The sequence below is a fragment of the Cucumis sativus genome, chromosome 2 (assembly GCF_000004075.3).
Source record: "Cucumis sativus cultivar 9930 chromosome 2, Cucumber_9930_V3, whole genome shotgun sequence".
Classification (NCBI taxonomy): domain Eukaryota; kingdom Viridiplantae; phylum Streptophyta; class Magnoliopsida; order Cucurbitales; family Cucurbitaceae; genus Cucumis; species Cucumis sativus.
In genome coordinates this window covers 2,554,458-2,576,637 of record NC_026656.2, presented here as the reverse complement: position 1 = coordinate 2,576,637, position 22,180 = coordinate 2,554,458, and the positions used below count along the sequence as shown (strand labels likewise).

General features: G+C 31.8%; 1 protein-coding gene across 1 annotated transcript; it reads left to right on the top strand.

Annotated features, from left to right (window-relative positions):
• Positions 1-5,398: 5,398 nt before the first annotated feature.
• LOC101216873 (isomultiflorenol synthase) lies at positions 5,399-13,795 on the top strand. Its single transcript, XM_031881580.1, has 15 exons — positions 5,399-5,762; positions 6,152-6,427; positions 6,778-6,965; positions 7,343-7,428; positions 7,568-7,734; positions 7,848-8,039; positions 8,243-8,476; positions 8,775-8,897; positions 8,989-9,144; positions 9,921-9,967; positions 10,093-10,236; positions 10,880-11,057; positions 11,959-12,039; positions 13,416-13,499; positions 13,601-13,795. Exons 1-15 carry the CDS (start codon positions 5,556-5,558, stop codon positions 13,724-13,726), a joined length of 2,289 nt encoding a protein of 762 aa, XP_031737440.1. The 5' UTR covers positions 5,399-5,555; the 3' UTR covers positions 13,727-13,795.
• The last annotated feature ends 8,385 nt before the right edge of the window (positions 13,796-22,180 follow it).

Below are 22,180 nucleotides of genomic sequence, written 5' to 3'. Positions count from 1 at the left end.
AAATTGACGAAGTATAGAGTACAATATTTGCTTCCAACTTTCCAAGTCACTTATGCTTATTATCTTCGCATATATGTATCTCAAAAGAAATTGCATAACTTAATAAATAGTTGTACACCACTTTGTAAATATGCTCGAATGGTAACAATAAATCATATTGGAGCAGAACATGGAGAGTCATTAGTTTTGAAGAACACCTGCAACTTTCCAACACTTACACCCACAAGTTGTGGGTGTCGAAAATTAACCGACTCTCATATTCTGCTCCAATTGAGGTGGGAGTGAGGTGAGTGTGATGGTGATGGTGGGGACGGAACGAATTCTCAAATGGGCTACGTTTGTGAGATGTGAAAAGGAGGCCGGAGATGAGTTTTCGGAGATATCGAATGGTGGTTGATGAAAAGAGATGTGCTATGTTGATACCTCAACACAACCTCACAGAATAAATTCAAATCTTCTGCTACATCAGCAAATTGCTCAATTTTTTGTGTATTTTCTCGACAGTGTTATCCCAAAAATGAGATAAGGACGGTTTACCCCCAAGCGAGACTCCAAGATAATTTATAGGGAGAAACTGTTTCTGTGAACCCCACAAATTTGCAACAGCTTCAATTCTGCTATTATTAACATTGATGGGAGAAATGGGGGACTTCGAAAGATTAATGTTTAATCCAGCAGCTTCAAGAAGGAATATGACATTCCTAAGATTTGAGATATATTCGTCGTTATCCTCCACAAATAATAAGATATCATCAGAAAAAGGAGATGAGTAAGGTTGCATTCATTGTTAAAACAAACTCCTTTTATTTTATTTAGCTGTTGAATATGCATCATCAATCTACTGAAATAGTCCATAGCAAGGACAAAAATAAAAGGAGAAAGCGGGTCACCTTGTCAAATGCCTCCATTGGGTATGACCCAGCCTTTGGGTTTGTCATTGATGAGAATAGAATATTGGACACGATGCGGGATTGCACATCCATTTTCTCCACTGATTTCGGAAATTTTTCTTCATGAGAATGTAGTCGATGAAGCTCCAAATGATTTTATCAAATGCTTTTTCAATGTCCAATTTGATGAATGAAACCCTTAGTTTTCTTTACATTCCATAAGTCGATGGTTTCATTAGGAATAAGAATGACATATGTTTAATGAAGCGGGAATGATGAGGGTGTAGGTGTCCACCTAGTGAAGATGTCCCGATGCACCTGCTGACCCAAAGTATCTTTTTTTAAAAAAACAAAAATAATGTAATCATTTCAAATAATCAAGGAAAGTGATCCGTAGATGTAGACGTGATAGTGTAGGAAGATTTCTCATATTCGATCATGTGTATTTTGCATTTGTGAGAGGAGGATCAACAAGGTTGCAATGAAGGCACAACATGTGATTTTATGACCATAATTTCTTGCTTTTGCAAGTGTCGTAAGTCCAATTCTTAGATTTTATTGTCAAATTAAAACAAGCAAAGGGAATATTTTTTTTTTTGGAAAAAGATACAATGGGTCAGCAAGTGCACCCGAATATCTCCACTAGGTGGACACCTTTTTAGCACTCTCATCGTACCCACTTCATTAATATATCATCAAAATAGAACAGGAAGCGGAAGAGTACAAGAACTAGAGACAAGCCCATAAGTTATACAAAAGCATTTAAATTTAAAGCGATAGTGCTAGCGCTATAATTTTTAACGAAATTAGATCTACTAGCCCATAAACCTGTGAGATTTTTGACATCTTCCCAAATCTCTCGAGTAGTTCTATCCTTATTTTGGAATATCTTGTTATTTCTCTCCAGTCATATGATCCATAGCGCAACAGCAATCAAATTGAAAATGATGATACCTTTTTTACTTTTTTGATTTGTGTTGCATATGTTTTGGCATAATAAAGATATATTAGTGAAATGGTTATGCCAATTGGTTAGATTTTTTATTTTTTCCCAAATCACCTTCGTGACATCACAATTGATGAATATGTGATTGATGTCTTCTGAATGCTATTTACAGAGGTAGCATCAATTTGGATTTAGGCAACAATTTGGTAGTCTTCTTTGGGGCTTCTCAGCAGTATTGATCATATAAGTTATGCAAGATTGTCCATAAGAAAACTTACATTTCTTTGGAATTCCAGTCTTCCATAAATTTTTGAACGTGTTTGGGTTGATGTTGTTTTCATCTCTTTGGTCCATAATGTGATGACATCTCTTAGGACATCACACTTACTTTTTGCAGATGACATATTACTCTTTGTAGAAGACAATGACGAATATCTAACAAATCTCAAATATGTCCTACACGTCTTTGAAGCTGCTACAGGTCTCAACATCAATCTAAATAAATCCACTCTCTCCCATCAATATTGATTCAACCAGAGTCGAAAGTGTTGCTATCAGCTGGGGTATCCAAGTACAACACATGCCTATAAATTACTTGGGTGTTCCTTTGGGAGGCAAGCCCACATCCAAAAATTTCTGGGATAATATCACTGAAAAAATCAACAAAAAGCTCAGCAACTGGAAATACTCTTACATCTCCAAAGGTGGCAAATTGACCCTCATCAATGCAACCCTCGAAAGTCTTCCCACATATCAGTTATATATTTTTAAGGCTCCTATTGGTGTATGTAAAAATATTGAGAAAATCTGGAGGAAGAAGAATCCCAAAGAAGACAACAATTCTCACCTCTTAAAATGGGCAAAAGTTACCGCTCCAAAAGACAAAAGGGGTTTGGGTATCAACAAAATCGCTGACACAAATTTTGCTTTGCTAAGCAAATGACTTTGGCGTTTCATCTCCGAAAATCAACCTCTATGGAAAAACCTGATCTCTGCCAAATACACAAAGGACAATATTAGTGGATTTCCTACAAAAGAAAAATACAGCAGCTTAAAGGCGCCTTGGAGATCCATTATCAAAGGGATTGGCTGGTTCTCGGCAAATGTCAAATGGCAACTCAACAATGGAGATAAAATTTCCTTCTGGAATGACTCTTGGAATGAAAAATCTCCGCTCTCTCTATACAAACATCGTCTCTTCGCCCTCTCAAATCTCCAAAATGAAAATGTGAAAGATATGTGGAATCAACAGCTTCATGATTGGGATATACACCCTAGAAGACCACTAAGGAGCATTGAAATACAACAATGGTCGGAATTGAAATTCTTGCTTTCTTCTCTAAATTCATCTCAAGGTATTGACATGCCAAAATGAAATCTGAATGACGATGGGCAGTTCACAATTGCTACCACGAAAAAGGCAAAGGGAAGTATTAGTAACATAGTTTTGCCAATTATTTTTAAGATATATACAACATCATACTATCAAATATGAAATCAAAGTTCACAAAATCTAAACGAGTGTTCAATTTAATAAAAAAGAATCGATCAAGATTGGTACACAAAAAATGCATTATCTTGAGGGAGTATGTTGAAAATCACACATTAAAAAAATTGAAAAACCTCAAAATTCTACAAGATAGATGAGTTACTCATCTCATTCTTAAGTTAATTTTGTAATGAAATCTCATATTATTAAATATCAATTATGTAAACTAATGGTGCGGTATCACATACTAAACAACACATTCCATAAACAAATGAACTTTTGTAAAATCGAGCATGAACTTATATTAAAGAAATATGATCATATAATTTAGGGACCGTTGTTTTAAGTATATTTACCTTCTTTCTTCCATCCACTGACATTATATATGTATGTGTGTCATGTGAAGTTTAAGCATTTAATAGAGTAAAACCAAACACTAGTGGCCACTTTCGGCAGCTACTGATAGCCTAATTTTCTTTCAAAGTACAAACGTGTTCAATATTTCTTTCACTAATTCGTATAAATTTTACATGAATATAATGTCACCAACAGTAATCAACAATAACAACTATAGCATTGAATCTATCCACCGATCTTAACTAATAATTACTATTGTTACGTAAAGAAGAAATTACTACAGCATTAATCTTCATGCATTGAATCAGCAAGAAAAATAGTGTAAGAACTACTACTTACTGTTCATTATTAGTATAATTTATTAGCGAGTGACGTTTAAACAGTAATGAAAGGAGGAAAATTTTGAAATAATTTTAATATTTGAGACAAATTACTAGTTACGGTTTCCATAACTTATTATATTAGGGCTTGAAAATGGAAGAAAATGAAGAGGTTTTTTCTTTTGTACGAAGGATCTCTTTGGGAGTGCCTTCACCTATCACAAAAAGTTTGAATTCTAACCTTTTCATTATGTGTTTGTCAATGTCACAGCTTGTTAGGATTTTGATCATGTGAGGTATTCATATAATTTATCCGATAGTCATGTGTAATCATATCACAATATCAGCCATATTGCTAACTCACTATTACTGTCACAATTTTTCCATGAACATAGGTGGAATATACTCAATCGTGATCGCATTTAAGACTACTAGGATATCGGTTCATTCATGTTCCCTCCTAAACTTATGGTGTTGCACTTGATTTCTGTTATCAATTTGGATTCTAAAAATTAAAGGAATAGTTGGAAAGATAATATTAGATTAAAAAATTAGTATATATAGCAATATTTTTAAAAATTGTAGATATAGTAGAATTTGTCCAAACATATCAATGATATAGAAGTCTATCACCAGATCATATTGCAAATATTTGTTTATATCAGTAATAAACCATGAGAATCTATTAATGATAAAAGTTTATCACCGATAGATTTTGCTATATTTATAAAACTTTTAGAATGTTGCTACTTAATGTTAAATAAGTATCCCAAATTTGACACTCAATCAATCACATTTGCTTAATTCGTCCATTTAACCAAAATAAAATCATGGAAAAATGTTCACAAGCACTCGTCAAAATTTGTATAGAAAAAAAAATACACAAAAATGACTTGACCAATATAAAAATTAACTATTTCTCAATAAAGATAAAGAATAGTTTGCTCAAAACACATTAGCTAGTGAATAATTTTATCAAATTTATAAATTAAAAAAAAAACTAAATTTCATTTTTTTCTAAAATTTTATCAATCTCATATTGTGCATATATTTTATAATTTATTGAAGTAATGCATAAGAAAGCTTTTTAATGATAGTTCGAGTAAGAATTCGTTATAAAATTAAAATTGCAACATGTTTTGACATTTGAAGTTTAAAGTTCAAGTTCACAACACTTATATAAATTTGAGACGAAGGAGTGAAATAAATTGAACTTTGTACCATAGATCACATGCGACAAACTAATCAAATAATGAATGCCAAAACCTAAACCCTAACGAATTAGTCCAATAATATAATGGATGAATAGTTTTGGATTTTGACTTATGGAATAAGTGAATTAAATAGGTAGAAGTGCACATATTTGAATGTCGAGAGAGAGATGGGGTTTATTGAATGTTGAGAAACTTTGCATCATACCAAGAAAATGAATGTTGATAAATATAAATTTTGTGGCCATTGCAATATTGCTTTGTTTTTTTATCTTCCTTTTCCTATTTAGGACGAGTTCTAGTCCTCTTGTTTGAAGTTTCTTTGCAAATCCAAGAACGATCATGTGGAGGCTTAAGGTAGGTGATGGTGGGAATGATCCTTACATCTATTCTATGAACAACTTTGTTGGAAGACAAATATGGGAATTTGATCCAAATGCTGGAACTCCTGAAGAACGAGTTGAAGTTGAACGACTTCGCCAGAATTTCATAAACAAACGTCACAAGGAAAACTCTTTTCTCAGTGCTGACTTGCTTTGGCGCCTCCAGGTAACACCATTTCCAAGTTTTTAAGAATAGGTTTGCTTAATGTTTATGGTTTCAACTTGATCATTTTAGTCACAAAACATAGTTTAAAAAGTTCTTATTCCAATTTTTTACAGTAACTTTTTCTTTCCTCGAATATATATAGAAAATTAAACAAACTTATTTACAAATATAGCAAAATTTTTATTTACATCAATGATAATGTCTATATGAAACTGTTACCAGCTATCACTTATAGATAATAATTTTTTTCTATTTAATTATAGCTACGATACACGTTAATTATTGCTAAACTATACTCACTCCGTATCTATAATTTTATGTTATTGGATTGCAAATTCGTGTGAAGTTGAATGGAAAAACAATAATTAATTTAAATGATATGGGTGCAGTTTCTTAGAGAGAAAAAGTTCAAACAAAGTATACCACAAGAGAAAGTTGAGGATGGAGAAGAAATAAGTTATGAAAAGGCATCAAATGCAATGAGAAGAGGAGCATATTTCCTAGCAGCCATACAAGCAAGTGATGGACATTGGCCAAGTGAAACATCAGGCCCTTTATTTTACATGTGCCCTATGCTAATTTGCATCTACGTTATGGGTATAATGGACACAATATTGAGTCCTGAGCACAAGAAAGAAATGTTGCGTTATATTTACAACCATCAGGTAAACCATATCCTAATTATCATTTAAACTTATAAATTTCAAATTATAGTGGTCGAATGTGAAACACTATACAAAAAAAAACTTTCACTCTGTCAAAGTGAATTTAGCTCATAAAACATGTATTATTGACTTTCTCATTCTCTATTGTACTGAAAGAAAGCAGAAAAACTCACTTCTAGCATGTCATATATATAGATTTTTTTTGGAGGTTCAGGTTCTCAACACCCTATCTTTTTCAAAAACACCATATATGTTTCACTATAAAAAAAAAAAAAAAAAAAACCACGTAGGTAGAGAGACATAGAGTACATAATTGATTAATGTAAAGTTATACTAATAATACTTTGCAGAATGAAGATGGCGGATGGGGGTTGCATGTAGGTGGTCACAGTAACATGTTCTGCACTACCTTCAATTACATCTCTTTACGTTTACTTGGGGAAGGACCTGAGGTTGAGCAACTTTTCAGATCCAGAAATTGGATACGACACCGTGGTGGTGTCACCTCGATACCTTCCTGGGGAAAGACATGGCTCTCGTATAAATATCAATTTCATCTCATATTGTAAATTTTTTTATTTTAATACCTATTTTTTTAAAGTTTAATATTAATTATATATATAGTACTACAGGTACATTCAACAGTAGACATATATATACCAATATGTAAAAGTACTATACATAAATATCAATCTCATCTTCATATATTGATATTTTTTTTGCAATTTTAGAAAATGATTGCTATATTTGTAAATACTTTTGTGTTTGAAATGATAGTGACAAAAGAACCATTTAAATGTATACAACCATTAAAATGAAAATTTTGACCTATTTTTCACTTTTTAATTGACTCCATCTCTTATTATATTATGAAGTGTTCAACCTAAGGACATATTTTAACTTGAATAATGTAAAGATATTAAACGTGTTCGATTGGTCTGGAAGCAACCCCATGCCTCCTGAATATTGGATGTTACCCACTTGGCTCCCCATTCACCCATGTAAGTTCAACTTTCAACTATATCCAAAAATAAAATAAAATATTATATTCATCATATTATATATATTTATACTCAAGTTTTCATATATATATATATATATGAAACGTTCGACTTTTGATTGATTACTTGATGCATACAGTAAACATGATGTGTTACACTCGAATCACCTATATGCCCATGTCTTATTTGTATGGCAAAAGGTTTCAAGCACCTCTAACCTCTTTTATTTTACAACTAAGAGATGAACTTCACACTCAACCTTATTGTCAAATTAATTGGAAGAAAGCTCGTCACATGTGTGCTATGGTAAGATATGATATATCTTCCTTCTATATATATTTAACTTAGCCAACGCCATACCAAATCGTATAATATAATATATTATGTATGTATTTATAACTAATATTATATTTTTGCAGGAAGATCTGTACTTTCCACATCCCTTTGTTCAAGACTTGCTTTGGGACACTCTTTATTTACTTACTGAACCACTCCTGACTCGATGGCCTTTTAACAAATTGATTCGTCAAAAAGCCTTGAATGAAACTATGAGACATATTCATTATGAGGATGAAAATAGTCGCTACATTACCATTGGCTGCGTCGAAAAGGTTACATCTCAACTCTTAGCTCATCGACAGTATCTCTCTATATATTTTGTTTTGATTAACATGCATCACTTTTGAATTAGAGCTATCTTGGTACACCTATAGATCCCTCGATTTATCATTTATTTAATATGATATATATAGGTTAAAACATTACTTGGATACTATGCATATTAAATCCTCAAAGTTATGGTGCTTTACCACAGCCACTGTGCATGCTTGCTTGCTGGATTGAAGATCCAGAAAGTGAATGTGTGAAGAAGCATTTAGCCAGACTTCCTGATTATTTCTGGATGGCTGAAGATGGTATGAAAATACAAAGTTTTGGTAGCCAATCATGGGATGCTGCTTTTGCCATGGAAGCTCTACTTTCTTGTAATATCACACATGAAATTGAGACTGCCATCAACAATGGCCATCAATTCATCAAGAACTCTCAGGTAATTAAATATATTCTAATTAATTTTGATAAATAACTCAGACAGTACTTTTTAGATTATTTAGTTAAACAAATATTTTTAAAATTATATTTTTGCATTTTAAATATTTTTCGAAGGAGCTCCCTCGTTACATTTTGATGACATTATTTTAAATAACAAAACTTCTAAAATATCTTTAAGTATAGTAAAATATTACAAAATTAAACATTTTAAAAAATCAATCCAAACATTACATCTCGATTGCTTTTGTGCCTTACTCAGACTTATAAGCTAAGTTATATGTTGGGTGAAATTGTAGGTCAGAAACAATCCTTCAGGTGACTACAAAAGTATGTTCCGCTATATGTCTAAAGGATCTTGGACCTTTTCAGACTGTGATCATGGATGGCAACTTTCCGATTGCACTGCTGAGAACTTAAAGGTGTGGCTTTAACTTTCATTTATTTTACTAATTTCACATTAATGGCTATGACTATTAACAATAATTAATGAAACTTGTAAAATTTTTCTAGTGTTGTCTACTTCTCTCCTTGCTACCACCTGAAATAGTTGGCAAAAAAATGGAGCCTGAACGTTTCTACGATGCTGTTAATGTCATCCTAAACCTACAAAGCAAAAATGGGGGTATACCAGCCTGGGAACCAGCATCAAGTTATTACTGGATGGAGGTATACGAAAAATACTTGCCATCTACTTGAATATGCATCCATTATTTTATAGTCTATTGTCGAACCATAGTTTGGCAAGTTAATAAAACTTTTCCTTTTTTTTTCTTTTCTTTTTCTTTCAGTATTTGCACAATTTTTTCTACTAGCTAAGTGCTTGGACTAGGTTGCAAAAATGGCAAAAATGGCAAAAATAAGTACTACTAGTTAAGTTGGGAAGTTTCTTGAAATATTTACAATTTGACTTTAAAATGTGTAAATATTAGAATTTTAGAATTAACGTTGAATATGTAAAATGATATCAGAAGTAAGGGTCCATTCCTTCAGGCTTTAAGGAATTATTCTAGAGAGTTTCATTAGGTACTGAAATACACAGAAATATCCAAGATATTATGGATTAAAAAAGAGCATGTGAACCGATTGTACTTTTTGGTTAGACTCTTAAGGATCTCACACTTATAAATAGAAGATGTGTTCTCATTTGTAATCCAAGAGAAATATAGAGAAAAATAGACAAACTTAGAGTGAGGAAAAGTGAGAGTGAGTATTGAGAGAATAAAAAAAAAAAATCTTCTCTCAAAAAGTGTCTAATTGTTGAGATATTTGACTGCCCTTACTAATCCGTCGTTAACTGTTACGGCTTGTTTGAAAGAAAAAAAAAGGTCCATATTCATAATTTCTCAATAAAAAAAATTGTTGCAAATGTTTGACGTGTCAAGTTCTTCAACATATTAATCTATCTTTTAAACTCATTCAATTATTTTTACCTTGGAGTTTAGTGGCTCAATCCAGTGGAATTTCTTGAAGACCTAATCATCGATCACGAGTATGATTTTTCATTAATTAATTTTCATTCTACTAAATTAAATCATAAATTTTGAATTTTATTTGATTAAACCTAATTAGTTAAGGTAATTAATATTATTCTTAATTTATGAATAATATTTTCAGACATGTGGAGTGCACCTCATCTTCATTACAAGCCATACTCTTGTTTAGGAAACAATACCCATCACATAGAAAGGAAGAGATCAATAATTTTATCAACAAGGCTATTCAATTTCTGCTGGACACACAATTGCCTGATGGTTCTTGGTAACCCTATTTATTATTACACATATTAAGTATTGAGATTTTTATACAAATTACCCATAAGTTCCATTTCAAAAACTCTTGTTTCACTTTTGATTTGAAAACAATGAAGAACATCCTGCCTCCCAAGCCTAGCATGTGGACGTTGAAAATTAAACATGTTTTTAAAAGGAGGTGAGTTAAAATGTTTAGAGTTAATTTTGTAAGAGTTTCATGTTAATTAAGCCTAAGGTTTTTAATTGTTGTGTTTAATTTGTGGTATAAGCTATGCTCATGACAATCCTATGGATTGAAATGTTATAATCTAAATCATTTAAGTGAGAAGTAGAATACACATGGAAAAAGTTAAAATCTTCCAATAAAGTTTGTTTTTCCTCTCAAATATTTTTTATTTGATGATTATTTTTTGAGGTGTTCATCATACGCTTCCAACAGTAGAAACATTATTTTATTAGACTAGTTTATCACGAGCATGAGGAACAGTGTGAATGTTATAGGGAATGATGAAAACAAAACATTATACAACTCGAAAAAAAAAAGTTATACAGTTTTGTTTTCAAAATCTAGGTCAAACGAAATTTGAATTTGAGTAATCCGTATATAAAGCACTTATATAAGGTAGAACTTTCATGCATTGTGTGTTTAGGTACGGAAATTGGGGGATTTGCTATACATATGGAACGTGGTTTGCACTTAAGGCATTGTCAATGGCGGGGAAGGCTTATGAAAATTGTGAAGCACTTCGCAAAGGAGCTAATTTTCTGATTAACATACAAAATTCAGAAGGAGGGTTTGGAGAGAGCTACTTGTCATGTGCAACGAAGGTAACAAAACAACATGTATATTTATCTTTTAACTTCTTCCAACCCTAAGTGGGCAGAGATACAAAATTTAGTGTAAATTATGGAGAAATTTTATCATTTGTTTTTAGAGAATTGCAATATTACTTTTGACTTTTAAAACAAAACACTTTACAATTTCGAATAAAAATTGAGACTTAGAATGATGAGACAGTAATAGCTATCTATAATATAGAGGTTTAGGAAAAATCTTTCAGAAATATATACTTTTTATCACGAAATAATAAAAAACCTTTAAAAAAAATATACATTTTATGGAACGTGCTGAGAAAACCTTCGATAATATCTATTTTTTATTAGAGGATAATTAATCACCTTTGAAAAAAAGGTACATTTATCAAAAGTTATATTTACTTTTTATCGGAGGATAATAAATAACCTTCCAAAAAAAATATAGGTTTTGACTTTTTATCAAAAAAAAATAATAAAATCATTTCAAAAGGATATACATTGAAGGATTATTAATAACTTTTGAAAAAACTATATATTTATCAAAAGTTAATAAAATCTTTTGAAAAATACACATTTTATGTTGAAAAAACCTTCAATAATCTTTACTTTTTATTACTACTAACCTTTGAAAATGATATATGTACTTTTTATTGAAGGTTTTTTAAAATTTTTTTGAAAAATATGTACTTTTTTAGAGGTTAAATAAAGCCTTTTTTTTTATGGAATTTTCGATACATTTCAAAAGTTATTTAAATGTTAAAATAACCTTTGAAAAAAAAATATATCAAAGATCTATCAAATGTTTTTTCGAAAGGTTCTCGCATTCCAAAATGATCAACTTTGTTGTAGTTATATGTTTATATTTTGTATATTATAAATTGATTGGATTATTATCATTGAATGCACCACATAGAGATACATACCGTTGGATGGGAAACGGTCAAATTTGGTGCAAACTGCATGGGGTTTGATGGGTTTGATATGTGCTGGACAGGCAAGTTCCTTCTCACTTATAACTTAAAACATTTTGTTTTTTATCCTATAAAATCAATAATTTAATGTTTAGCTTTACACTTTTTTTAATGTAATTTTCATGTATAATCAAAATTGATCTTGAATGTTTAAAAGTTTTAGAAAAATTCCTTGTAAGTAAGCTAAGTGGGGAGATGGGGAGAGTCTAATTCATGCCAGAGAGTCTTCAAATGGGTGAAATAGGCAGTGACCGGCTGTTGTTCCTAAGCTAGATTGGAAAGACAACGCTGTAGTTGGAAGATACGTGATCTGTTCTTTTCCTTTGATAGCGCTGTTGAAGTCCAAATGGCACGAGCATTGTCAAAATAGAGAACGCTAGCCAAAATCTCCTTAGAAATGGAATTCAATATCCAAGCGACAATCACATGATTGAAAATAACCCAAGAACGATATTGAGGAGAATAAACATCAGGTTAAGAAATCATCCCATCGACAAAGCCAAGCTTGTTACTGACAGTTGAGATATTATCATCTATCTACTCCATGGAGACATAATTGCTTTTAGTTAGAGGGTCAGAAACCATAGTAAGGCTGCTATTATCGGTATGATGAAGATAATAAGGATCCACGTAGCTAATTATGGTGGTTTGAGAAAAAGAAGTTGATGCAAGCGACGAAGTAGGATTGATGAGATCTTCTTCGGCCATTAAAGAACACACGAAGAACCCCACTAAAAAGGCGCACCGAAGAAACAAAGAAATCCACACAAATCCGGTGGAAAACGAAATCTGCGAACTGAATCTACAACTCATGGCTGAGAATAAAAAGGTGTTGCAACTCACGACGGAAAAAAAATCAAAGTTGGCCAAACCATTGACGACGATGGAAGGAGCCTAAAAGTTTTTGTTTGATACCATATTGCTCAAGTCAAAATATTCAAATTGGGCTAAATATGTTATTAACTCACAGCCAAAGGATAAATACCCCATCAATAATAAGAAACAAATACAAGAATAAGAATGCATGGTAATACCAAATACCCTCTATACAAATGTACCCTTTATAACAGCCTATTTAATTAATTGAAGAAAAAAAAGATAGAAGCTAACCCAACATCTACAAATTTTCTGTGGAAAGCTCTCATTCTGCTCTCTGCAAAATAAAACAAAAAATTTTACAGAGATGGATTGAAACGGGAAGTGGAGAGCGCAGTTGAAAACAAATCCCCAAGAAAGTGTCCACCAAGCCCTGAACTTTTTGTAGTCCTATGTGCTTAATGAAATATCTTCTAGGAGATAGATTTTAGAATCGTCTTGAAAAAAAAATGATTTTAATTATTTCAAAATCAGTTTATGTGCTTCAAAATAACACTAATTAATTACTTAATATAATTAACAGGCAGATATAGACCCCAATCCAATTCATCATGCTGCCAAGGTGTTGATCAATTCTCAAACTGAAGATGGTGATTTTCCACAAAAGGTGATCAATGCCTTTTTTTTTTCTTTTGGTTTCCTTCTAAAACTTATAGATATACCTAATTACCAATGTAATTAACAACTTCTAATTGTTTACATGTGCAGGAAATTACTGGAGTATTCTTCAAAAATTGCATGTTACACTATCCAGCATATAGAGAAGTTTTTCCAGTGATGGCATTGGGAGAATACTGCAACAAGATTTCCCTGCCTTCTAAGAAAAAACAATGAAGTTAAGACTTGAATTAATAAACCTATAAACTATATATATTAATAAATATGCAGACTTGGACTCAAAAATTAAAAAAAAAATATGGAGACTTTATACTTTTACTATAAAAATGTCATAAAGTTCAGATGCATGTGTTCTGGAGCTTCTCTCGATAAGTAAATCAAACTATAAAGAATTGGGCTAACCATCTTTATTTTATATGGCAAGAGAATTAAGATCTATATCATAATATGTGGATGGGTTTTTTTCTTCTTCTCAAATGGACAAAGTAGAGTACAATATTTGCTTCCAGCTGTCCAAGTCAATTATGCTTATTATCTTCTCCTATATGTATCTCAAAAGAATATGAAGAGACGTTAATTTTGAAGAACACCTACAACTTTCCAACACCCACACCCACAAGTTGTGGGTGTTGGAAATTAGCTGACTCTCATATTCTGCTCCAATTAAGGTGGGAGGGAGGTGAGTTTGCTGACAATCGATGGTGATGATGCCGATGGAAGAAATTCTCAAATGGGTTTGTGAGATGTGAAAATGAGGCCGGAGGTGAGTTTTCGAAGATATCGAATGGTGGTTAATGAAAAGAGATGTGCTATATGTTGTTACCTCAAAAAAACCTCATACAATCAAATTCAAATCTTCTGCCACATCAGCAACAAGTGTCAGCACAATAACAAATGTTACCAACAACTCCAAAGATGGTGTTGAAAAAGCCTTTGATAAGGTTAGCTGGAAATTCATTGACTACATGCTTATGAAGAAGAACTTCTCTACTCAATGGAGAAGGTGGATAAAATCATGCATTATCAGTGTTCAATATTCCATGCATTATCATTAATGGAAGGTCTAGAGGGCAAATACAACCTACTAGAGGTATTCGACAAGGTGGTCCTATCTCCCTTTTTACTTTTGTAATGGCTATGGATTATCTCAGCAAGCTAAGATTCTTACTCATCTGGAACAAAATGGCAAAATAAAAGGAGTAATGCTCAATGAGGATCTCAACTTAACTCATTTACTTTTTGCTGATGACATTCTTTTTTTTGTAGAAGACAATTGACTCCACTGAAATAGGTTTGGTTTGCATCTCTTTAAAGCTGCCTCTGGTCTCAATATAAACCACAGCAAATCTTCCATCTCTTCTATCAATATTGACTCAAACAGAGCTGAAATTGTGACTAACAGATAGGGTATCAACAATTCAGTTCTTACCTATAAATTATTTAGGTGTTCCGCTGGGTGGTAATAAGCCTTTATCAGCTCATTTCTGGGAAGATATCTCTGAAAAATTCACAAAAAAATCTTAACAGTTGGAAATATTCTTATATTTCAAAAGGTGGGAAAATCAATCTCCTCCTCTCTTGCCAGCCTACCCACATATAAGCTCTCTTTCTTCAAAGCTCCAATTGGTTTTGGTAAAAGCCTTGAAAAACACTGGAGAAACTTTCTTTAGAAAAATCCTGGTGAAGAACACATCCATCTTCTTAGATGGTCCAAGATCACAGCCCCAATTGATAAGGGAGGCTTGGGTATAAATCGTGTTAATGACACAAATTATGCTTTACTCACTAAGTGGCTTTGGCGATTCTATGTAGAACAAAAGCCTATGTGGAAAAGACACTAATCATTGCCAAATATGACCAAGGTTGCATTGGAGAAATCCCAACAAAAAGTAAATATAGTAGTCTTATGGCCCATGGAGATCTATCATTAAAGGGGTGGATTGGTTTCTCGCTCAAACTAATTGGAAGATAAACAATGGCGAAAATACTTCCTTCTTGCATGGGATGTGGACTGACAAATCCCCCTCTCTCAGTTCAGACCAAGACTGTGTGTATGTCCTCTCCAAAATCCAATAAGGTAGTGTTAAAGACATGTGGAATCGAAATACTCTTGATTGGGATATTCGACCGAGAAGAGCTTTTAGAAGCTTTGAAATCAAACAATGGTCTAAATTAAAATCTTTCCTATATGCTCCAAATAGCAACCATGGCTATGACACTCCTCACTGGAATCTGTGTTCGGGGTGGTCATTTTAGTATTGCATCTATCAAAAAAGTCATACATGGTCACTGATCAAAAAGATGAAATCAACACCAATCCATCTATCTTCAACAACTTATGGAAATCTAGCCTCTCCAAAAAATGTAAGTGAATGCATAAACATTGCTGAAAATCTTCAAAAAAGACCTCCACATTGGAACCTTAACCCAAGTTGGTGCGTCCTATGCAAAAATCACTATCAAGACATACATTTATTTATAACCTGTGTTGTTGCTACAAATATTTGGGAGAAGGTTGAGCATTTGATTAATCGGTGAAAAAGCAATACCAACACTGTTCTCTGTGCAAAGATATATGTTGAATAAAACAGAAAAACATGAAAGGTATATCTTCATTTTTAACACCATTTTTGTCTTCCTGTGGACCATTTAGATTGGTAGGAACAACAAAATTTTGAAAACAAGGAGAGATCAAAGACTTATCTCTGGGAGGATGTGCAAGCTCTCGCTCAATTTTGAAGTAGTCAGGTCAAATATATTTTTCAATTACTGTGCTAGCTATATGGCTTTAAATATTCAAGCTTTTGTTTAATTTCCTAAGTCGTTAGTGAGGGTGCTAAAGGAGATGCCTATCTAATGAAAATGTCCGGGTATATGTATTCTTTTAAGAAAAACAACTCCAAAGACAAGCACTTCAATTCTTCAAATTTTCCTAAAATATCTCCCTTGATTTGATTACCAAATTACTCAAATTACATTATTTTGTGGATTGCGAAAATGAGGAGATTGGAAGTGGATTGTCGGGTGTTGATGGGGCTCATAGAGCTTCAAAAGGAGAGTGGGTAGTGGGTTGCCGGCAGAACCATCCAAGGTGGCAAAAGAGACAATGTGGGAGTTGACGTAGAGGCTTAAGGCAGGTGATGGTGAAAATTGTTGGATTTCTTCGCAAAATATTAAAAATGCATTTTATTCAACATCAAAAAATGTTAGAAAAGTCGTGAGATTTTTTTAGGGTCTAGGAAAGTTATAGGCTATAAAAAGAGTTCCTGTCTTTGATTTTTCAATTGTTCCAATTAAAAACACTTTTAAGTTGTAGTATGCTAGCTCTCTAATTAAATTTCTTTTGTATTTTCTAGTTGGAGAGTAGAAAAAATGTGTAAATGGTCAAAGTTTTAAGAGAGTGTTCCTTGTAATTTGGATCGGGAGAGAAAATTATTTTGTGATTGTAGCAACTTTTCAAATAATGGAGATTTATTTTTTGTCTCTGATTTTTCTCCAAGAAGTTGGAAGTTTTCCACGTAAATACTTGTGTTTTCAGTTGCGTTGTTCGAGAACCAAAATCACATGAAATAAGTCAAAAAAATAGAGAGAAAACAAGTCTAGGGTGGCTGGAATCTAATAATTAAAACCAACTGACACCAAAAGAACAAATTTATAATGTAAGTCGCGGTGCCACGACACTCTAGACTTTTTTAGCGTGTAAGAGCCATTCTATCTTACAGCACCGAGTTTAGGGTCGTGGGTTGTCACAACATTACAAAATAGAAGCTGTAAGTTTTCTTTTCTGTCTAGACAAGCCTCGCTTTCCTACTGTTGCCAATGTTTGACTGCAAATTATCCTAATTAGCTTCCAAATGACATAATCACCACACTCAACCAACAATTTAATTTGCTCAAAACCTATAAGGAAATCAAATAAGATTGTAAAATTATGAAACGAGCTTGAATTAAGCATTAAAAGATAATGTGTTTCATACACTATCAATTACTCCTCTCACTGTCAGTTTAGTTAGGAGTGGAATCTCACACTATTAACCACCAATTACGTTAAGCTCATGGTGTCATGATCAATAATCTCCACCGCATTGAATCTATCCACATATCTTAACTAATAATTGCTTTTGTTATGTAAAGAAGAAATTACTGTAGCATTGATTTTCATGCACTTGAATCAACGAGAAAAATAGTGGAAGAAGTTCTTACGTACGATTCATTATTAATATAATTTAGAAGTGAGTGACATGAAAATCGTAATGAATAGAGGACAATGTTGAAATAATTTTAATATTGAGACAAATTGTTAGGGCTCGAAGAAGAGAGAGGTAAAGAATAAAAATTATAGTTTCCATAACTTATTAGGGCTTGAAAAGGGGAAGAAAATAAAGATGATTTTTTTGTACATATGACCTCTTTCGAAAGTACCTTTACCATTGATGACCCACCCCATAAAAAGTATATGAATTCTAACCGTTTGTTAATATAATACGTCGTTAGAATTGTCATAAGAGATATTCATATAACTTATAGGATGGTCATGTGTAGCATCCTAACGCAATACTAGCCATATCCCTAACTCACTTTTATTTTTATGATTTTTTCATGGATATAGGTGAAATGCTCAATCACGTGATCGGATCTCAGACTACTATACATACGATCATCACCAACATTAAAACTGCGATAGTGGGAAGTAACATAATCAAAAGTTAGGTTGATCATCAATCATAGAGGTGTTTCCAAACAAGTAATATGTGCAAAAACCTAAAAAAAAAAAAACAAATTAGAAAGTTTTGGTTGTGAAGTGAGAAAAGCACTAAGAGGTAATCTTGAATAGAATGTCAACATGAGTTCGACTTAACTGACATCTATTTATTCTGAGGACAAGAGATCCTAGGAATTCAAATTCTCTCACCCTCAAGTTGTACTTAATAAGAACTTTTCAAAAACGAAGTTGAATAAAATCAAGATGGACTAATTTAGTAGCTGTTGAATTTGAAATTTTGAGTTTTCATGTTTTTAAAATATTTAAAATTGTACTACAACAGCAATTTTTTTCCTCTAATGCGCTTTTTCTTTTTTGAATTTTTTTTAAAATAACGTGTTTTTAAAAAAATAATGAAAAATCTAAAGTATTCTCAAAACTGTTGTCAAAAATAGGTGAGCGAAGTCATGTACTCGATACACAACTTCGCTAAATCTAACTGGAGTTGTGGACTCGATCCACGACGTTTAACTAGAGTCATGGACACGGTTCATGACGTCTGACTAGAGTCATGGACTCGATCCATGACGTCTGATTGGAGTTGTGTACCCCATACACGACTCCGATATAGGTGTATTGTTTGGCAGTCAACAGTAGCGTTGACGATCAATTTTGTCGTATATATAATGGCAAAATCGTGTACACAACTTTGTTCATGTGAAAGCTGACATGTGTCCTTCATGTAGTGAAGTCATGTACCAAGTACTCGACTTTGCCTCATTAAAAACCCTAATTTTCAACCATCCTGCCTCATTCCAACTTAAAAATTTTCTTATGTCTCTTTTATTCTCCCTTATTTTCTTTGTCATTATGCCTTCCAATTTTCAACATCTCTCTACACACTTCCATCCTACACCAAAAGTTAGCCACTCCTTCCAGTCTTCACAGCAAACAAGTATTCTTCCCCTCTATTTTTCCTTCTGATTTCTTTGTTCCTCCCCTCCATTTTTTCTTTCAATTTTTTTGTTCTTCCCTATCATTTTTTCTGGTTTTTTCGTCACAAGGTATCTAAATCGTTCGGATACACATTTTTGTTGTTAAAATATTTTAATTCATATTTGTTATTTGATTTTATTATTATGTTGGTAAAATAATTTAATTCATGTTGCAATTGGCTTCCTTCAAATCCTCAGGCCATTTTTTCTTTGTATGTTTATTTAACTAAATCATAGACCGAGTACATGATTTGATTGTAAAAATAATTTTTTATTTCACTTTATTATTTTGTTCTAAAAATTATTTGAATTTATTTATATTATTTAAATTTTAGATTTATTATTTGAATTTAGGATATGTAAAGGATATGTAAACTATGAAAAGGAAAAGAGAACAATGAGTGAGGGAGTGTTTTGATTTGGTCAAAAAAGAAAAGAAAAGATGATGAAGAAGATATTGTTGTGTTGGCCAAACGGCTTATTTTTTCTTCTTTTTAAGAAATTCAACCCCGAAGGAAAAGATAAGGGAATGGTTCCCAATAAATAACAATAACATCATTCATATCTTCACCTAATATCTACTCTTCATTTATGGACACACCTCTTTCTTTTTTATATCTTTAATGCTTTGCTTTTTATATCTTCAATGCTCTGCTTTTTTTTATCTACACCCCAATATTAAATTAAAGTTATGGGCAACTAATTAATGTAGAGGAACAAAAGAAATCCTAATCATTATAGTTTTAGTTTTTGAAATTTATCTTTTTTTTTTCCTCTTAAATTTCATACTATAGTCTTTGACTTGTTTGAAAAAAAGATTATTAAACACAATAAACAAATATGCAAAATTTAGTAGATTATACATCTATGCTTTTTGAGATTGTGGTAGTGATAACATCCAAACATATTAAATAAACAACTCATTCCACCGTAAATAATTAATTGAAAACATGAAGTGAAAAAAATTATCACTAGTTTAAAGTGGTTTTATATCTAAAAATTACTTAATATAGTTTTTTAAAAATGTTTGTTTCTACAAGTGCCCCTAAATAAATACTATATATACTTGGACGCATATGCACAACTTAGAAAAAAAATAGTTATTGTAAATGATAAAATTGTTGAAAACATTTATAAAATATAACAAAATTTCATGATATTCTATCATATAGACACTGATAATATTCTATCAGTATCTATTAATGATAAATACCGATAGACTTTTATCCGTATCTATCGGTAACATTGATAAAAACTAATAGAAGTCTATCTATTTCTACCAATTCACAAATAGAAGTTTATCATTTATCATTATTAGTGATAGAATTTGAATATTGTTATATTTTATAAATATTTTGATTCATTTTGCTATATTTGAAAATGCTCAAAACAAAAAATCAATTTTTTATCGCGTTCATCAATTTAGATACTAAAAATTAATTAAGTATCCCAAATTTGATACTCGATCAATTTCACTTGCTTCCTCCATTTAACCAAAAAGACATCATGTAAAATTGTTGTTCACAAACTCATTATTAACCCTTGAATAATTTTGTCAAATTTTATAAATTTAAAACAACAAATATAGCATTCATTTTTCTCTAAATTAGCTCACATGTGATGATCAAATAATGAATGGCAAAATCTAAACCCAACGAATTAGTCCAATAATGGATGATTGTTATTGGATAATTTTGACATATGGAATTAGTTAATGAAATAGGTAGAAGTTGGATCTATTTGAATGTGGAAAGAGACGGCAAACAAATCGTATGAGAAACTTTGCATCATAGCAAGAAAATGTATATTGATAAATATAAATTTCATATTGCTTTGTTTTCTCTCCCTTTTCCAATTTACGACGAGTTCATATGAAAATGTATGTCAACAAAAAATTTAATGACAATAATCTAACTCTAATTAAATTTGGTTGTATTCTCTAGTTGAAGAGTAGAGAAAAAGTGTGAGTGGTCAAAAGTTTTGACGGATGTTCTTTTGATTCGGGAGTGAGAAAATTATTTTGTAATTTTAGCAACTTTTCACGTAATAGATTTCTTTCTTGTCTCTGATTTTTCTCCAAGTTAGAAATTTTTGTTATTTTTTAAAAAGATACATATGGATCAATAGGTGCATCAGGAGGTGTCCATCTAGTGGAAATATGCTTCCAAATGTTAATAGTGCTAGCAAATATGTTGTTGAATATTGATTTGTTATTTCTCTCCAGCCACATGGCTACAACAATTTTGATTGTTGTTTTTCCTGTCAATCGAAGCTTCAATCTTGCTTCAGAGCAGTGTTGTAAGAAGAAAGAGAAGAGATGATCAATAGTCTTATCACTTTCTTGACAAAGCACACACCAGTTCTGACTAAGACATTGATTTCTCAGCCTCTTTGAAAAATATCAAAAGTGTAAACCCCATTGTGCATCAGAAACCAGATGAAAATTTTACATTTTTTTGGGGAATTTTATATTTCCACAAAGATTTTTATATAGTAAGGACTCACTGTTTTCAATGTTGGAAGAGTAATGTAGAGCTTGTTTGACAAATGACGTGGAGAATATATACCATTTCATTAGACTCCAAATAGGGGGTATCAAGGCCTCTCCTTTCACTTTCCAACTTCTCACAAATAATTATTTTCTCACCAAATATAATTATTTTTACCTTCCATAAATTAGTTATATATATAATTATACACACAAATACATATAGTTTTCCATAATTCTTAAAATCCACAAATTTAATTTAATCTAATTCTCAATAAATCCAAAAGTCCAAAATCTCCGATTTATTAAATGTTCACCAACAACCTTTAATTAACTCCAATTCACACAAAATCAAATAATTTTCAATAATTGAATTCAAAATAATATCCGATAAACTAAAACTAATTAAACAAAACTAAGATAATTAACTTCAAAATTATATTTACTTTTTCGACGTTACATTGAACCTGCTTCTGGTCTCAATA